This window comes from Salvelinus fontinalis, chromosome 36, assembly GCF_029448725.1.
Source record: "Salvelinus fontinalis isolate EN_2023a chromosome 36, ASM2944872v1, whole genome shotgun sequence".
Lineage (NCBI taxonomy): Eukaryota > Metazoa > Chordata > Actinopteri > Salmoniformes > Salmonidae > Salvelinus > Salvelinus fontinalis.
Genome location: NC_074700.1, coordinates 9,056,671 through 9,076,085, shown reverse-complemented (window position 1 = coordinate 9,076,085; position 19,415 = coordinate 9,056,671). Strand labels below are relative to the sequence as shown.

The window sequence follows — 19,415 nt, the reverse complement described above, 5'->3', positions numbered from 1 at the left end:
TGTCAGTGGTTTGTGTCCAATTTTAGAAGCTCAAACCTCATTGTATTTTCAATGGCGCCAACTTGAATAGTGTGTACCTTTCTCCTTGGTTCTCCCGTACACTTTAAAGTGACTGGTGAAACACTGAAGGAAGATCTCTCTCCTCTCTAAAACACAGACGTCTCCTTCCCCAAACAGCAGGATAGAGACAAGTAAAGGCAGGTCTGGGACAAAGCTTCAGAGAAGAATAAAAAAAGCGTAAGGTAGGAGGTAGAGGGGGACTGCGTTGGATGTGTCGCTCCATATAGCCTATAAACCCTGCATTTAAAAAGCTTTTCTTTACACAACATGGGTGTTTTCCAGTCCAGTGGGTTTCGTTGATGTCTGCTCAGTCTGAACAGTGGGGGGCATTTCCATCTAAAGAGGACACATGAGCACCAACAATTGAAGTTCATAGGAGTGTATCAAATTTGGTGTCAAATGAAAGCTAAGAGAGTCTATATTTTTGGGAAATTAAAGCATAGATACATTTTCCATCTAAACAAATTGGCTATACGGCTTTGATTTCTGGATAAACAGATGGAAAATGGGTCGTACAAAACATCTACCAGAAATGGTCTTAAAAAAGGTATCAGAAATACATCAAAACATAATCATTTTGACGTAAAGACCCCTGCAAACTAATAAACATTTATATGTAGTTTGAGAAATTGTTTACCTTCAGTAAGTTAAGAAATATTGCCTTGTAATTCCTTTCCCAAAAACCTACCTATCCTTAAGATATTTTCACATTTCTCTCCTTCGTGGAGGATAATGAAAGTTTCAATATGTAACAGGTAATGGTAGACCTACCAATAAGTTAGTGATTTTACTGATATCAAATTTGTATATGAATTGAGTGATTTAAAAAACTCGTAATTCAGCAACGGAATTACCGCAAATTAATTGGTAACAATGGGAACTCATCATCGTTACAAACTACAGTTGGGTCACCTGCTACTGTTTTCCCTTCCACTGACATACTGTTATGTTCAGCTCATAACGGTTTTATTTTGCTTTCTGTTGTCTGGTGGTCAAACAAAGAGTATTAAAAACTCCTCCCTCCCTCTCTCTCCAGTTTAAGGTCACCTCTCCCAGCTCTAACTGACACCTACCCATAAGCCCCCTCTCTTTCCATTTACTGTAACCAGCATCCTCAACCAATGAGCACGGACCGACACCGGAAGTCCATGGATGTTGAAAAGCAGATGAAATTTGGTCAGTCCACCCCAGCCTTGATAACGTCCACAGACGGACCGGACGAAATCTGGACCCCATCATAGATACTTCACAAGTATATTTCACAAGTTTGGATAGCACAGTACAGTGAGTAGAGCACAGTAGGGTACAGTACACTACAATACAGTAGTACAGTACAGAAAAGTGCAGTATATTGTACTGTACTCTACTCTCTGATGTGCTGCATCGTACTCTACTGTACTCTGCTGTTCTGCCCTGTACCCTTGTGAAACATGATAATTAAATGTTTATCCATTTCTGTTTAGTACAGGCCAGGGACCCATGATGAAATTATGTTACTGGGTGTGAAATCCACTTCACTTACTGGAGTTCAATAATAAGAGATTTTTTCAAACTCAAGGTGCCATGTCAGTCTCCAGTATTTCTGCAGACATCTTTCAATCTTAATTCTGAGTGGATATTTAAGCGTTTTTGGAAAACGTAGTCGCATAAAAACCTGAGACAGAGTTTATCAAAACTCCGTTACCAAAGTTTAATCCGCACAGTTCTTCTACTAAAATGTGTTTTTTGGAAATGTTTCAAAGTAGTCCTTGTGCTTAGAGTTGTATGGTTTGTTAAACTTTGAAATCAATGGTCTTTGTTTGGCAGACATATTAAAGTGAAAAAGTAATTGTCCTGAGCCATGAAGCAAGTAGAGGGTTGAGAGAGGAAAGGTGCAGTGGAACAAGTGAAAGGATTGTGCATTGTGAGAATCAATGAAGATGTCTTGAAACAGTGATACTTTGGCCTAACTAGGGTTAAGGTGTGACCGAAAACCTTGAAACTGGGTATAAAACTTCTAACACCAACCTACCAAGGCCCATATTCTAAGAAGCGGTGTCGGTCCGTAGTCAAACTAAAAAAAGAACCGTGATATTTTGCGTAAGGTAACGTGGCTATTCAGAGGGATTATTTTGTGATTCGAACAAACGATAAAAGAGAGGATGCTGGACAATTACAAACCCTGAACATTGCCGAGCCTCTGACACGGATTATTGGACTTGTCAAAAGGTATAATAATGGTTTTGCCTCTGTGTGTGAATTCAGGTGGCCTTGTGTTTTGACTATCAATGTTACTTAGACACACTCAGCCTGACAGTTCCAACAACCGTTTGTTATGGATTGAGAGAGTTGAATTCTATCTTTATCACCTTCGCGACATCTATTTGATGTGGTCCAAAGGCCATGGTCCATGGTATAGGTCTACGTGGCCAGAGCCAAAAACACCTAAATCACTGTTATTAAGTCCAAAGAGTGAATTGTGACGGACTTGAAATGCATCCACTACAATTCTTGACCTTTGCTTGCGAAGCAGCTGGTCTCGTTATCGAGAAATGCTCACTAGACTTTCACAGTCAAGTTGAAAAACTTTAATTAGTCACAGGTACGGGATAAGTATGGTATACATCGTCCAACGAAACGCTTACGTTCAGGTTCCTTCTCGACAATGAAACAACAATAAGAAATTGTAAAATTGCATTTGTCTAAAAAGGTGTGATGTTTGTGCTTGTAAATTGTTAGTTATTAAAGTCGATATTATAGTTGGGGGGGGGGGGGGAATAGAGCTTTGTCAAAGGCAAACTGTGTGGTGTATCTTGTGGTGATACAACATATACCCTAGCCTGCAGTGCACATGTCCTGACAATCCCCTGCCTGAGTCCTGTAGGTCAAAATCCCCAGCAAATCGGTAGCCTACCACCATTTCACTCAGAGCCAAGTGAACAGGTGAAACTGAACTTGATAGTTTGTCATGGAGCTAAGGAAATGCCACTAATTCACCTGGATATGACCTTCTGGGTCTCACTAGGTGTTGTCTATAACAATGTTCAACCACTGTGCATCGTAAAAAAAACAACTCTGGACATAGACGGCCTAGTGCAGGGACTTACTGTTGTTAGACTTAAGGTCACGGTGGATGACAGGAACAATGGCCTCCGTGTGCAGGTAGAGCATGCCCCTGGCGATCTGCACCGCCCAGTTGACCAGGACGTGCGGCGGGATGCGTCGCCCGGCCAATGCTCGGCTCAGTGCGCCACCGGATGCGTACTCCATGATGAGGCACAAGTTGGGTTCCCGTAAGCAAACCCCTTTGAGAGCGATGATGTTGGGATGAGTGAGCATGGCAAACAGCCGAGCCTCCTGGCGTACATTCTGCGCCGTCACGCTTATGTCCTCATCCGGATCCTGGCGGGCCGCCTTCACGGCCACCAGCCCGCCTCTCCATGTACCGCGATACACCTTGCCGAAGCCTCCGACCCCAATGACCTCCTCGAGGCTCAGTTCCCTGAAATCCACAGCCTCAGGTTCGAACTCCCCCACCACGGCTGGCCCAAGCTCCCCGACTCCACTGCCCTGCAGTTTCCCATATGAAGGAGGCTTGAAGGAGACGTAGTTCGAGGGAAAGATGCCCACTTTGTTGTTGACTTTGCCCGCCCACCAGCCCTCGTCACCGGATATCTCAGAGTCCAGTGACAGAACTTCCACCAGGTCACCTTTGTGGAGGGTGAGCTCGTCTTTACCAGACGCCTCATAGTCGAATAAAGCCGTCCACACGGTATTGGTGAAGTTTCCTTTTTGCGATTGATCCAAACCTTTCCAGTTCGACAGTGGGCCGCGGCTAAAAATGTTCTTCAGCGGCTCCATGGAGCCACAATGAGCAAATGTTCAGACACTGGGCTAGATTTTCAAAATAAAGTACAATAGAGTACTTTATTGCACCACTCTCCCGTTCCTCTGTATCTAGTTGGTTCATCAGGGACCAGTGAAATGTGTTCAAAGGCCTGGCCAACAGGAACACAGCAGTGTTCAAAGATAACAGGATAAAAAGGAGCCTCTCATCCGACTCGACATGGACTGCTTATGTTTCCATTGGAGCTGGCAACGATCAAACAAAGGCCATGTATGTGTCCAGTTCTGCCAAGTGTTCCAATTTGTAAAATGGCAGAATTGTCTCCATAAAGCAAGTTGATACTGAACTTATGTGGAGTTTCAATGTGTGGTTTGAGCACATAGCTCACTTAATTACTCTATTATTATACCACACAGTCACATATTAACCAATGAGTATGTGCTGAGATTGGAATTTGAAATAAAGGGGGAACTTAATCCATTAGAACAAAACCAAGAATGTGCCGAAAACTGGATGGATCAGTCACTAAAATTAGCATCCGGTGGTTATAAAATGTCAAGAGCATTGGACAATAATAATCTCAACAAAAGAGCTCAACTCCATTTAGTTGTCCATTTAGAGTTCAGTATTTTTAGCCATTAAGTGCCGTGGCCATCATAAGCAGGAAGCGCTGAAAAGACGAGAAGAATAGCAGGAAAGGAGCGTTCAGTCAGGCGAACCCCGTGCTTTACCGCAAATTTCAAAGCTGACCAACTCGCCCTAAACCCACAGCACGACCAACGGTATCTGGACGAAACTTCTATGCGTTCTGTCAACAAATCTCACATCCGTTTGCCCAACTGTATCCATATTTGCTGTCTCGCCCGATGGTGATATACAATGTCTCAATTGTACAAGTCTATATATTCCATAAGAACTTTATATCCACCGAGTTGGCAACAGGAAGAACTGTACGATCCTGCTTCTGAGTCTACTTTTTTAAAGAGAACCGCACTCCGGAAACAAATCATATATTGTCCGTCGTGCGTAACGATACTTTAGTGACAAGCTCGTTGTTATTATCGATGTCCAAAAAGCGTCATATTGTTATCATGTCCCCACTTCCTTTAGCCGTCGTTCCGTTCTCGAACCACTCTACATCTGTGCCTACAGTCAGAGAAGAGGGAGTGGTTTAGTAACTTTTTTCCCAGCAGGAAAAGAAAGCTTCAGGGGTGTAAGCATTGGGCGATTTCGTGTTTCATGGTCCGTTGCCCCTGGGCGGAGTCAGTAGATTTTTGACCATTCCATTGGTCCTTAAATATTATCTCCACTCACCCGGGGTACGGGGCCATGCAAAACGAACTATCCATTAGTCCAAACAGTGCTTCCGTTCTGCAACTAAACCCAGAGTTTATTTTGGACAAATTCAGTTAGGTCACTCCCCATTTCTTTTCGTTTGCTTACATTTAAGAAACGTTTTTTACAACAGAATCGGCGGAATGAATACGCCCCAAGGTGACAGAAACAACGCAACTCGCGTTCTGGTGGAGGAAGCAGTAATATGCGGACTAATTCCCGTTTTCTATATTTGAGGTTCACTGGAATATCTGTGTGAGAAATAAATACATACGTATTTGGCGCGCAGAAGAATGACGTGGTATTAGGCAGTTAATTGTTATCGACCAAGTGTCACAATTTGATTGGGTTGTATGTTGCCTTGGGGCAAGTTAGTGGTCCAACGTGCAAATGTCGAGATATAAATATAATTCAGTTGATAAGGCCTATAGGTTACATAGTCTCCAATACTAATGAGGTTAATGATGCACGATGTAATATGCAAAAGTGTACATAAAACACTTGTCATCACTTTAGTGTAGCTGTTTCCCTGACGAAGGGCTTCTATTGAAATAACATAAAACATGTCACGCTATTTGGGTCTGAGGCAGACGAAACCTGAAACTTTGCCACCTAGGGCACCTTTGCCCTGTGCTGCTGTGTGGAAACAGTGTGCTTCCTTCTGAGACCTTTGATGGCTCCCCTGTCCCATGGCAGGCCTTTGTTGCTCCGCCGCCCTCGAAAGTAAATCCCCTCCCATAACCAGGCCAAACACCCCCACCCCCTGCTACCCAGCGCTGACTCATCACTTGTGCAGGAAGAAGGCAGTTGTTTTTGTGGCCTGGTGGCCGAGCCAGGCCTGCTGCTACATTTACAATATGAAACCAAACTCAGAGGGAAGGGTGTGGGTTCACAGTGCACACGGAGAACAAAAAATGAACTGTCTTTTCAGAAAGAGTGTTTTCTTTGTTCAGTGTTTCTAATCGAATCAAATCTTCTCTCCATGGGAGTCTCTCCCACAGAACAGACCTGTGCTGGCTTGCACTTCAATCACCTTGCCTACTCTGTTGGTAACGACATGGCCCTGACAGGGGAAAACACACATAACATCAGCTGTGGTGACAAACATCCATTGTTAAACGTTTATACACACTTCGTAGGAGTACCAATGCATGGTCGGCCATTTCTATTCTATACCTGGAGTCTGAGACAGGAAGTATTTGGAGGAGACATGAAGGCGGCTTCGAGAGAAACGTACAGATTTTCCATATGGGAATGGGAAGTTCAGAGAATGTAGGATGGGTTTGGGTTGAACACAAAGGATGTGTAACACTCCTGTGTAGTCGTAAGGTGAAGCCTTGTGCAATGTTTCACTTAGGTGCCAATGGAATGAAGTTCATTGCCAGTTAATGGACTCAACAACAAATAGCTTATGGCATTGTGGCTTGTAATATCACAGATACACTTGGTAAAATATCTCATGCCATTTGATGTAAAAGAAAAAAAACAAGTTGGGCAGTGTTTTATTGAAATCTGAACTTTATTTCACCCATACAAAATAAAAAGAATGTTAAAATTTTACATACAGTGTCAAGTTCAACGGCCTACCTTTAAACATTTCATATCAAGAGACACTGAAACGGGAGCCCTATCCTTCGCTGCATTTCAATGTGTACATTAAAACAATCTAAAAGAGAGAAAAAGAAAAATACAATACAAAGGAGAATTTTATTCCAAGTGGGGGGAGGGTACGATATATTTTTGAAAACAAATTATAGGTGAGAAGAAAAGGTGAGAGGTTTAACAACTTTAAAAACAAAGTTATGGTCCAGGAGCATCACAGTACATTTCAGATAAGAATAGCCAGCACAGAAATATCTGTCTTCAAGAAGGAGATAGTTGGGGTGAGGGGGGGGTACAAAACAACATATTTTACCTCAAAAGCAGTGACTTGTCACTCATATTTCAAATCAACAAAAACAACCAATTGGAGTTGTAATCATTAGCATAATGACATGTGAATATGGTTGACGTAAGCTAACGGCCAAGGTCTTCATGAGGATCAATTATCGTCATAAAAAGTTGCATTAAAAAGGGGAAAATCCTCAACTCAAGTCACATTGAGAAGAATTCATAACCTACAGTAAAACACATCTCCTTACCCATACCCTAACAAATTGGAATAGCCACGTGCAATAACGACCAACTCTGAAAGCAAGACCAAGATCTAACCGCTCTGCATAATCCTCACAATCATCTCCTTTCGCTATAGGAAAGTGCTGATCCCTTTCAAAATATGACCAACCGCTGCTCCGACTTCATCTCGAGAAGGTGTCTGTGTGTACAGTATTCTATGATGCTACACAGGCATTACAGTTTGATCATCTCAACTGAACCAGAGCAGACGTTGAAGAAGTGGACATGGAACTGGAGTAATATGTCTGTTGAACACCAATGACGCATGCAGAAAACAGAGAGAGATGAGAGAATAACCAAAGTGCAAACTACAATGGGGGACTTCAATGGGGGAATCAAACCGGTACTTGGGCTGGGGGCCTTTCAGAACATCAACTGCCATTTTTAGTCCAAATAGAACAACCACCTGTCTTTATAAAACAAGCTGGTTCATTTTTTCTCTAGAATAAAATAACAAATAATTAAATGCAATATACAACCGGTTACTCGTCTTCAGTGGTGCCGGCTGTCATGTCTACACACCTTACTGCCAGTTGATGGAGGCTTTTCCTTAACAATGGGCTGCATGTGAGCATCTGCCCAGACTCACCTCTTTCTCAATGCAGCCACAGAAGAAAAGAACTTAAGAGAAAATTAAAGGTAAAAGAGCGGGGGGAGCTAAGAGTCATAGTCTTCGTCATCATCGTCTTCATCTTTGTGCGGCATGGAGGGGGGAGGTGGGGGTGCGGTACCCATCAGCGAGGGGTGGGGGGCAAAGGAGCCCAGGGGCATGGCCAGGCCCCCTTGTGCGGTGCCCATGTGGAGGTACTGGGGTGGCATGGTGTCTGGGCTGTGGCACAGGGCAGAAGAGGGGACAACACCTTAGTAATAGTACCCGCACACAAAAGGATCATGTTCAGTTAAGATTTTTTTTTGAAACTGTGTGAAATGGAAAGGGAATGCCTGAATACGACCCAGGAAAGCACATTAGCAAAGAGTACAGTTGCGTGGTGGTTAACTGTGTGTGCGCTCGTGTCCATGTCCATTACCTGTGGAATCGCGATTGTGGCTGCAGGTTTGTGCTTGACTGAGACCCGTCTTCCTCATCCTCGTCTGTCTCGCTGTCCTCAGAGTCATCCTGTTCCCATGGCAACGAAAAGCTAAATAAACCTCTATCCTCACACTCTACCCTCTCAACCCCCCCCCCAATCACACCTGATAACTTAAATTGGCCACCAAGCCAAACTAACATTGCCCACTATAAAACGTTACTGTTATCTAAGCTAAGCTTATGCTTTGTGGCTGCTAAATTTAAGGCCAACACCCACCTCTTGCTCTGACTCTGTGCCTGATAGCTTCTTGCCCTTGCAGCCAACTCCTCCGTTCTTGCGGCCTGACCCCGGCTTTCGACCTCTGGAGGACACCAAGTACAAAGTCAAGATTGCATAATTCACACATTTTCCAACACACAAAGCTTTAGTAGACCATCATTAATATCCTATGCAAGTCAACAGTTGGTATCATTCAGGGTCCGTTACCTGCGTCCAACTTTTTCCCCTCCCTCTGCGTGGTTGTCCTCTCCCTCGCCCTGCATGTCCGGCACTGCCGCTACCAGGTCCTTCAGGAAGTCAAACTGCTGCTCCAGCTCAATGCACTGTTTTCTACCAAGACACACACATTGTTTAAAAAAGACAATACTTTCCCATCGCTTCAAAATGCACCGATAGGCAAGAACGCTGAACATTACAATCTGTAGCCCTACTGACTTTTATGACCAACACCGATAACTGAATACATGACTTACAAGTGTGACGTCGTCATTGTTTTTGCGTTCCGGGACTGGGTGACTTGACAGGCTTTCGTCAGAAGAGACTCCAGGAACAGCTCCAGAGCTCGTGCTGGTGGATGAGTTAAGGGGAAGTAGACACTAGCCACACAGGACCAGGGTGCTTTATTTGGGCTTCAATAACTGAACAGTTAGACATTTCACAACTACTCAAGAGTGATTGCTAGACTCTTACTCGGCACACGACCCCTCAAAAGTCAAAACAGTGAGTCATATGACTTTTCATTCAAACGGCACAACAAACAATTAACCCTATAATCTCCATATTGTCATTGGCAAAAACACATGTTTTGAAATGCAGTTCATGTGAACTTGCAATGAAATACAGATGAAGCTTTCAGGTGAGAAGAACGGATACATATGATGACAGGAACGGCGGCAGCCACTTTGCCTATCTCTTCATCAGTCTGCATAATCTTCTTAATCCTGGCCTGTAATCAAAATGGGAAGAGGTCAGTGAGAGAGCGCTTTGAAGATTACTACCATTAGAGTATCTGCATAATTGCCGAGTTACTAATGGATCAACCAACCACACACGCCCAGCACATTGACCATATTTAGATAACAAATAAAACTAGGCTATCAACAGAAATGCCCGAAATAACTTTCAACTAGGTCTATTCCCATCCGTTTGCATCTGAGGATTTCGGTACTGCGCAGAAGTGATGACCTCAATAGGTAGCTAAAAATCACACATTCGCACTGGGAGACAGTTGTTTGTTATGGTGATGATTATATAATCCATAGGCCTATTTATTTTGAAGCTGTTGCTACCTTTTTAGAGACCACCGTGCACGTTCTTGGCTTCTGCCCCGTCTGTTTTGGCTCAGGGAGGTGGTCAACAATAAAGACATCTAGCTACCTCGCTCAGCACGATTTGACAGTAGCAGCAGCATTATACTCATTATATATATAAAAGTATGTGGACACCCCTTCTAATTAATGGATTTGGCTATTTCAGCCACCTTTCCAACAAGTCCATTTGTCAAATTTCTGGACTGCTAGAGCTGCTCCAGTCAACTAAGTGCGGTTATTGTGAATTGAAAACATCTAGGAGCAACAACGGCTCAGCCGCGAAGTGGTAGGCCACACAATCTCACAGAACGGGACCATTGAGTGCTCTAGCGCGTAAAAATCGTCTGTCCTCGGTTGCAACACTCACTACAGAGCTCCAAACTGCCTCTGGAAGCAACGTCAGCACAAGAACTGTTAGTCGGGAGCTTCATGAAATGGGTTTCCATGGCCAAGCAGGATCACCATGCGCAATGCCAAGCGTTGGCTGGAGTGGTGTAAAGCTCGCTGCCATTGGACTCTGGAGCAGTGGAAACACGTTCTCTGGAGTGATGAATCACGCTTCACCATCTTGCAGTTCGACGGACAAATCTGGGTTTGGAAGACGCTACCTGCCCCAATGCATAGTGCTAACTGTAAAGTTTGGTAGAGGAGGAATAATGGTCTGGGGCTGTTTTCCATGGTTCGGACTACGCGGCCTTAGTTCCAGTGAAGGGATATCTTAGCGCTACAGCATACAATGACATTCTAGACGATTCTGTGCTTCCAACTTTGTGGCAACAGTTTGGGGCAGGCCCTTTCCTGTTTCAGCATGACAATGCACCCGTGCACAAAGCGAGGTCCATACAGAAATGGTTTGTTGATCGATGTGGAAGAACTTGACTGGCCTGCAGAGCCCTGACCTCAACCCCATCGAACATCTTTGGGATGAATTGGAACCCGACTGCGAGCCAGGCCTAATCGCCCAACCTCACTAATGCTCGTGGCTGAATGGAAGCAAGTCCCCACAGCAATATTCCAATGTCTAGTGGAAAGCCTTCCAAGAAGAGTGGCTGTTATAGCAGCAAAGGGAGGGACCAACCTCATATTAATGACCATGATTTTGGAATTAGATGTTTGACGAGCAGGTGTCCACATACTTGACATTCCTAGGCGGACTGGTTTGTTGTCAACTTATGCTAGTATCTGGCAAGCATTTACAACGCTAGCTACATCCTCCAATTTTCCCGATCATGTCTCACTTATTCTGAATGATACAAACCCCTAGCAGGCCTAGCTAACAGGCTAGCTACTACTTGTTTAGGTCAATAACTAAATCTCGTCTATCAGTTAGTACAGCAGGCAAACTTACTAACAACAATGAACAAACTAGGCTAGCAATGCCTTTTTAATAGCCACCCTCCCAAGTGGCTGGCTGGCTGGCTTAGGTAGCTAACGTTACCGTTAGATAGCTAGAGCTGTAGATACGCATTGTTAACTACAAAGTTATCCAACTAACTAGCTTTATCTTCTTGTCTGCTAACTAGTTAGCAACATACCTAGAACAAATCATATTAATGGGTGCACTGTTGATCTAAAGTTAGCAAGCTAGCTAGCTAGCATTCCACAGATTTAGATCATTAAGTTAGTTAGCTAATTAGCTATCAGCTTAGCAAGCAAAGCTTAACTACTTACCGGGGGGAATCTCGCATTGTATTTTTTCTTTTTGCTGGGCATTATTTTATAAACTGTTTAACTTAAAACAATCTTCAATATTTTGTTATTATATGTCCCTCCAACCCGCACCCAAATGGGTAGGTAGCTAGCTAGCCTAGCACGTAGCCTTCTCGAGATGTTCCGCAGGGTCTCACGTTCCGTCGATTTCTTCTAGCATGCACTCTGGTCAAATAGACAGCACGCGAGTGTGAAATAATAAACTAACACAGATTGTTGCATTATCAAAGTATTGTCGCGTTGAGGTAAAATCCAACATTGCAGGCTGAACGTGACAAACAGTTAAAAGCCCATCACCCAACTTTTACTTTGCTCGTTTTCTACTAGATAACGTTAGCCAAGCTACTATAGCTAAGCTAGGCTAAGCTATTTTGCCATACGGAGTGTTTCAATAAAGTTTTGCTAGCGACATTTAAATCATGATGGAAGCTGAGCAGAAACATTGCTAGGCGGCCAGCTACCTCCTAGACTTGGTAGCTGGCATATAAAACCTCTCGGTACAGGAAAATATTTCATTATTATAGCAACTATAAGTTTTTCTATGTTCATGCATGTATACTGAACAAAAATATAAACGCAACATGTAAATTGTTGGTCCCATATTTCATGAGCTGAAATAAAGGATCCCAGAAATTGCCCATACACACAAAACCCTTAACGAAAAAAGATTGAAGTATAACTGCAGTACACAGTAGGGTAACTCTAGTTAGAATGCAGTATAACTGCAGGATGCTACAAATGCTGCGTTAAAAATAACACAGTCGACTGCAGTTACTGCACTTTTACATCTTTTTTTTGTGAGGGATAGCTTATTTCTCTCAAATGTTGTGCACAAATGTGTTTACATCACTGTTAGTGACACTTTCTTCTTTGTCTAGATAATCCACCCACCTGACAGGTGTGTTATATCAAGAAGCTGATTAAACGGCATAATCATTACACAGGTGAACCTTGTGCTGGGGGGGAATAAACGGCCACTCTAAAATGTGCAGTTTTGTCAAAGAACACAATGTCACAGATGTCTCAAGTTTTGAGGTAGCATGCAGTTGGAATGCTGACTGCAGGAATATCCACCAGGAATATGATCTGTTTTCAGATCATTTAATGTTAATTTCTCTACAATAAGCCGCCATCCAATGTCATTTTTAGAGAATTTGGCAGTACATCTAACCGACCTCACAACCGCAGACCAAGTGTAACCACGCCAGCCCAGGACCTACATATCCGGCTTCTTCACCTGCAGGATAGTCTGAGGCGGTGCTGAGGAGTATTTCTGGCTGTAATAAATTCCTTTTGTGGGGAAAAGTTCATTCTGATTGGCTGGGCCTGGCTCAACAGTGGGTCAGCCTGGCTCTCAAGTGGTAGGCCTATGCCCTCCCAGGCCCATTCATGGGGGCCTAGATTACGGCCTCATTTATTTATTTCAATTGACTGATTTCCTTATATGAACTGTAACTCAGTAAAATCTTTGAAATTGTTGCATGTTGCGTTTATATTTTTGTTCAGTATACAATATAAATACCACACAAGTTCTAAACAACATAATTGTCATGCCAACGTCGAGCTAGCTAGCTGGCAAAAAAAGCTAGGGCATAACAGCTTCTATCTTTGGTTGCATGAACTCATTGCATGCATGCTGGGGAATGACTGACTGCAAGGCAGTTCTTGTGAACAGGGTTTTAAAACGTTTCCTACTCAAACTAACTTTATGCTTATCAACAGGGAAATTGTGCATCCGTTTGACCATTGCTGAGAACCCACCCCAGGAACCCCTTGTTGAGATTCCACCATGGAGGAGGTCCAGGTGGAGGTAGATGTCACAGTGGAGGGGACAGAGGTGGAGAACAAAGAGCCACTCTCCGCCGAGAACTTTGCAGCAGGGGCCATGGCTGCAGACATGGACCCCTGGATCGTATTCGACTCCCGCAAAACACCCAGAGCTGAGTTTGACGGCTGGCTGGAGACCAACAAGCCATCCCAGGTGGGCCGTTTCGGGGACGAGGAGGGCGGTAAAGGGCCCTGTGGGGTGGATTTCTGTGTTGGGCCTGGATCACTGTCCTGCCACTGGGGACATCACTGGACTACAGGAGAGCTGGGAGAGCCTGTTGGACAGCGGGAGACCTGTCACCTTCCAGATTGTGAAGGAACTGCCACTGAACCACAGGGTGCTCACCGGGAAGTGACTGATGCACCTGGACTCAGGCTTCAAGGTGGGCCCTGCCTGTGAGTGTGTGGTCAGAGAAGCCGTGGAAGGGAAGATCTCCCTGACCAAGGTGAGCCCGTGTGACCCACAGCAAGCACGTCATCTGTTCCTATAATAAGGACTTCATGGACAAAAATCGAGGTGATGAGGCTGGACACAGTCATCCGGGCCATGGGGGTCAAGTGCTAGCTGTCTTTCAAGCAGGATGTTTACAACTACCTGGGCATCGTGTCATGGTTAGCAGCTCCAGTGTATATCTGGCCATGTGTTTTAGGCTATTGTCCTGCTGAAAGGTGAATTTGTCTCCCAGTGTCTGTTGGAAAGCAGACTGAACCAGGTTTTCCTCTAGGATTTTGCCTGTTCGTAGCTCGATTCCATTGATTTTTATTTAAATAAACGATATTAAAAATCAAATGTATTGAATTTTCCATGTGGTCTATATTAAAGGGCACTTCATTTTATATAACAGGCTTTTAAAATACATTATTTGCACACAATTTCTACTTAAAATATCAAAGGGACGTAAAAGACCCACATTTCGTGGAACGACCCAGTTAGGTTTTAAACGTCTTAATTTATTATGGGAAATGAACTGCAGTTGAAGGGAAATAATATCACACTGGTCTAAAAGCAAACCACACTGTGAATGAGCATAACTGAAATAGTGATTTTTAGATACACAGAAATGTTTGATACTGACTCAAAACTACTTGTCACGCCCTGATCTGTTTCACCTGTCCTTGTGATCGTCTCCACTCCCCTCCAGGTGTCGCCCATCTTCCCAATGATCCCCTGTGTATTTATACCTGTGTTCTCGGTTTGTTGCCAGTTCGTCTTGTTTGTCAAGCTTACCAGCAGTTTTCCTGTCAACTCCTGTTTTTTCCCCAGTCTCTGTTTTTCTCGTTCTCCTGGTTTTTGACCATTGCCTGTCCTGACCCTGTACCTACCCGCCTGACTTCTCTGCCTGTCCCTGTCCCGTCCTGTACCTTTGCCATACTCTGGATTATCGACCCCTGCCTGCCTTGACCTGTCTTTGCCTGCCCCTGTTGCTACAATAAACATTGTTACTTCGACAGTCTGCATCTGGGTCTTACCTTGATATAGAATGAGTCTGCTACATTTATAAACAACAATATCATCCCTGTTCCAAAGATATTGAAAATTAAAATGACAAGTTATACTTGGTAAAACTGTACATAACATTAATCTGTCACCAAGCTGAGTACTGTATTTTCCACGTATATCATCACCTGAAATGACAATGTATCCTTGTCTTGTTTTACAGTATATGGTAATATTCCACTACTTTAGTATACCCCACAGTCAGCAATATGCAATTCCGATTATCATTTTGAATGGCCGTAAGCCATACAACATGCTGGAGTATAAAGCTAAATTTAACATTTTGGCTTCACTGTCCAAATACATATGGCGTTGAATGTTCACAGTGAAAATTATTAGCTATTATTGTTGAAGCATCAATTACATCATTACTCATTATCATGGAGATAATTATCATGTCATATAGAATATGTGACTGCACAGTACTGGCACTAGTTCATGTTACATGGTGTATTTGAATAACTGTCGGTAAAGTGTTAGGGTAAGCACTTGAACCTGAAATTAAACATGTTTGTTTATCAAAGAGTTTAAGACAACGTTTATTGCGGTGACACGTATACTGAATGATAAAAAAAAAATTATAAGCCTTACACCCTAATTCCAAAATAATCAATAAATACAGACCAAATGTATTATTGAACACAGACATCATTGGTCATGCTCATCAATGCCTCATACTACAATAATGTTTGAGCAGACACCAAGCATTGCGCATAACAAGGGGTCCAGTTCAATCAGATGGGTTTTCATTAGCAAACATGAAGCAGCTCATTTCCTAAGCACCATGTCTATGACTTCCCGGTCCTTCTTTGCCCTCTCAGGAATCACCTACACTGTCTCCATTTCATATTCATTGAGAACTTCCCATTGCAGAAGCCTGTCCAATAAACTGCCGAGCCCAGGTCCTGACACTCGATTGACAAATTCTGTCCTCACAGAACGCAGCCTCTCTGTCGAACCCGTCTGACTAGTCTCAGCCTGAGGCCTTCCCACTAACACAGAACCTGTGAGTCAAAGAAAAATGAAGACATATTCACCTGTGTGTAATACCACTATGTACGCAAACTTAATCAAGCACAGCTCAAGATTTGAAAGTATTTTACATATGCATTGGTCTGAATAATTCCTGACCTTTTTTCCCTGAAACTACACTGCCGGTTAGGGGCTCGTAAGTAAGCATTTCACTTTAAGGTCTACACCTGTTAAATCTGATTTGATTTGATTTGAATATACACCAGTGGTTATGAAAGTGGTGCAGCAGCAGCAGCAGCAGCTGATCACTTTGGCATTCCTTCTAACACCACTAGCTAATCCACATTACAGATGAGCCCACACCAGGATGGGAATGGTGGTTGGACTCCCTTCTCAAATACAAGAGGTCCGTCCTTGAAGTCCGTAACCCTGCTGGGTTTCATCCTTCCCCGCTAAACAAGGTTGGATACAGACCTGGGGCAGAGGGAGTCCCTGGCAAACAGTGGAATGAATCAGATTTGGATACACCTTGTTTACAGACTAACTTCAAGGTTTTACCTGGCAGACGGACAAGCACCTTCGTCCACACCTCTATCAAGCCCTCTTTTCAGAAGCCTTAGCTCCATATCCTTTGTATCTGCATCCAGGAACACCTGAAAAGGTCGGATGGTAGTTTGGACCGTAATGGCAGTCATATAGAACATGATGAAAAAAATGTGAAATGGTTAGTAGATTCTCCACCAACTTGTATTTTCTGCAATACATTCTGCAACTGAAATACAACTAGATCAAATGACATGAAGGCAGCAGCTTAGCATCCTATTTTCCCCACCCCACAGAATACCTTTTCACGTTTTGTAAACGTCCATATATCGTTCTGTGCACGTGCTACACAAAAAACGCAAAATGTGCTGCAGCATTGGAACGTCTTGAACTTGGAATCAGTCTACCGCTAGTCTAGATCATTAGACAAATGCTTATTGGTTTAGTTTGCGAGATAATTTAGAAAAACTTGCCATCAATTTAAGAAGCTCTCTTGCTAACATCTAGCCTACTGCATACAGTGTCATAATACTAATTTGATGTAATTTTGCCCAGTGACCAGTCTTGGAAATCCCAGGGGAGGATGTCTGATTCTCTTAGACCATGGGTGTCAAACTCTGGCCCGCGGGGGGGGTAATTATATTTGGCCCGCGAGACAATACCAAATTACTACTAGAGCTGGCCCGCCGGTATTATACAGCGCATTCACCGCTAATACTACGAATCCCATAATGCTCTGCTGTTGTTTTCGCGCGCCAATCAGGACAGGACCCGGACATGACTCAAAGGAGCCAGAAAGTAGAGGAGATGAAAAGAAGTTTGGTTTCACAACAGAATATGTTCAAAAAAGCCACATCAAAGTGAGGCTGCTGTAGAGGCTAGTTATATAGTGGCAGCAGAGATCGCAAAATCAGCCCGGCCCTTTAATGAGGGAGAGTTCGTGAAAAAGTGCATGATGAAAGTTTGTGACCTCGTATGCCCAGAGAAAAAGCAAGCATTTTCAAACGTGAGCCTGAGCAGGAACACAGTAGTTGATCGATCGCACATGTGATCTTGCCACCAATCTGTATGACCAGCTGATGGAAAAGGGAAAAGATTTCGTTGCGTTCTCCCTCGCTGTGGATGAGAACTGCGACGCATCTGATACTGCTCAGCTGTCAGTCTTCATCCGTGGAGTGGACTCAAATCTGTGTGTTACGGAGGAGCTATTGGGATTCAAATCAATGCATGGCACAACCACAGGAAATGAAATCTTTGAGGAGGTTTCCAAATGTGTAACTGAAATAAAGCTGCCGTGGGATAAACTCGTTGGATTAACGACAGATGGTGCGCCAGCGATGTGCGGTAAAAAGAGTGGACTGGTGGGCATGGTTCGGGAGAAGATGCGGGAAGAGAACTGTGCAGGTGAGCTAACTGTTTACCACTGCATCATACATCAGGAATCACTGTGTGCCAAAGCCCTAAAGATGGAACATGTTATGACCACAGTAACACAGGTAGTTAACTTTATAAGAGCCAAAGGTCTGAATCACCGCCAGTTTAATTTTTTTCTAGAGGGGTGTGGTTTTGGAATACGCAGACGTGCCGTATCACACAGAGGTGAGATGGCTAAGCAGAGGAAAAGTACTGAACAGATGTTTCGAGCTGCGTGAGGAAATATGTAAATTCCTGGAAACCAAAGGGAAGGATACAGCAGAGCTCCGGGAGCAAAAGTTTCTGTGTGAGCTGGCCTTTCTCTGTGACATCTCGAGCCATCTCGATGCGCTGAACCTGCAGCTTCAGGGGCGGGGGCGCATCATCACAGACATGTACGCTGCAGTGAGGGCCTTTAAAACTAAACTGTGCCTGTGGGAGAATCAGATGCTGCAAGGAAACCCTTGCCATTTTCCCTGCTGCCAAACCATAAAAGCGCAGATCTCTATCGCCGTGTTCCCATGCGCACAGTTTGCTGAAAAACTCAGTGTTCTTGCTGCTGAGTTTAGCCAGCGATTTGCCGACTTCGATGTCCAGAAATGTAGGTTTGAACTGCTTAGTAATCCCTTCGCAGTTGATGTGGAAAATGCACCAACCAACATCCAAATGGAGCTGATTGAACTCCAGTGCAACGGCACGCTGAAGTCAAAGTATGATGCTGTGGGCGCCGCACAGTTTCCACGGTTCATCCCTGACACAATGCCTCAGCTCCGCACCCAAGCTGCTCAGATGCTCTCCATGTTCGGCAGCACTTATCTATGCGAGCAACTTTTCTCCTCGATGAAGATGACCAAAACAACTCACAGGGGACGTCTGACTGATGAACACCTTCGCTCGATACTGAGGATTTCTTCAGCTCAGAGCCTGAGCCCAGACATTGATGAACTAGCATCCAAGAAGAGATGCCAGGTATCTGGCTTGGGCACATCAGATTAGATCAGTGTGCAATAATTAACGTTTTCTTTGTGCACTTTTTCTTGCTACAAGGCATGGGCTTGAATGGTTGATTGATTTATTATCATTTTATTTGTAAAATTATTAGCCAGTGGAAAAAGTTTATTTTGGTATTTAAATCAGAAGGCTGCAAATAGAAAAGAGGCATACGATTTTTATTTAAATTTTATTTATTTAATAAATGAATGCCATTGATGTGTTTTTTCATTTGAAATTCGATTTTGCATGTCTCCACTATTAAATTATATACTGTATGGTAATAAGCGATGCTTGTTCCATATTCAATGTTAAAGCAAAACTTGTTTGGGTCCATATTAAAATGTTCATTTGTTCAATGTTGGCCCGCGACTTTGTTCAGGTTTTACATTTTGGCCCACTGGGTATTTGAGTTTGACACCCCTGTCTTAGACCTTTTGAAAGGG

At 43.6% G+C, this 19,415-nt stretch overlaps 2 protein-coding genes and 1 pseudogene across 2 annotated transcripts in view; 1 reads left to right on the top strand and 2 right to left on the bottom strand.

The window, feature by feature from the left end:
• The window catches only part of LOC129835185 (mitogen-activated protein kinase kinase kinase 11-like), a 31,900-nt gene extending 26,795 nt beyond the window's left edge, over nucleotides 1–5,105 (bottom strand). Inside the window, exon 1 of the mRNA XM_055900622.1 lies at nucleotides 3,147–5,105. Coding sequence (XP_055756597.1) covers nucleotides 3,147–3,900 — 754 coding nt within the window. The 5' untranslated portion in view covers nucleotides 3,901–5,105. The remainder of the gene's footprint in view (nucleotides 1–3,146) is intronic.
• A 1,616-nt stretch (nucleotides 5,106–6,721) lies between these two features.
• On the bottom strand, nucleotides 6,722–12,052 carry LOC129835188 (dr1-associated corepressor-like). Its single transcript, XM_055900624.1, has 7 exons — nucleotides 11,688–12,052; nucleotides 9,580–9,652; nucleotides 9,180–9,273; nucleotides 8,914–9,036; nucleotides 8,704–8,788; nucleotides 8,425–8,513; nucleotides 6,722–8,225 (listed from the first exon to the last, which is right to left on the bottom strand). The coding sequence occupies exons 1-7, from the start codon at nucleotides 11,727–11,729 to the stop codon at nucleotides 8,054–8,056; spliced, it is 678 nt and encodes a 225-aa protein (XP_055756599.1). The 5' UTR covers nucleotides 11,730–12,052; the 3' UTR covers nucleotides 6,722–8,053.
• A 119-nt stretch (nucleotides 12,053–12,171) lies between these two features.
• On the top strand, nucleotides 12,172–15,623 carry LOC129835187 (UPF0696 protein C11orf68 homolog; annotated as a pseudogene).
• The last annotated feature ends 3,792 nt before the right edge of the window (nucleotides 15,624–19,415 follow it).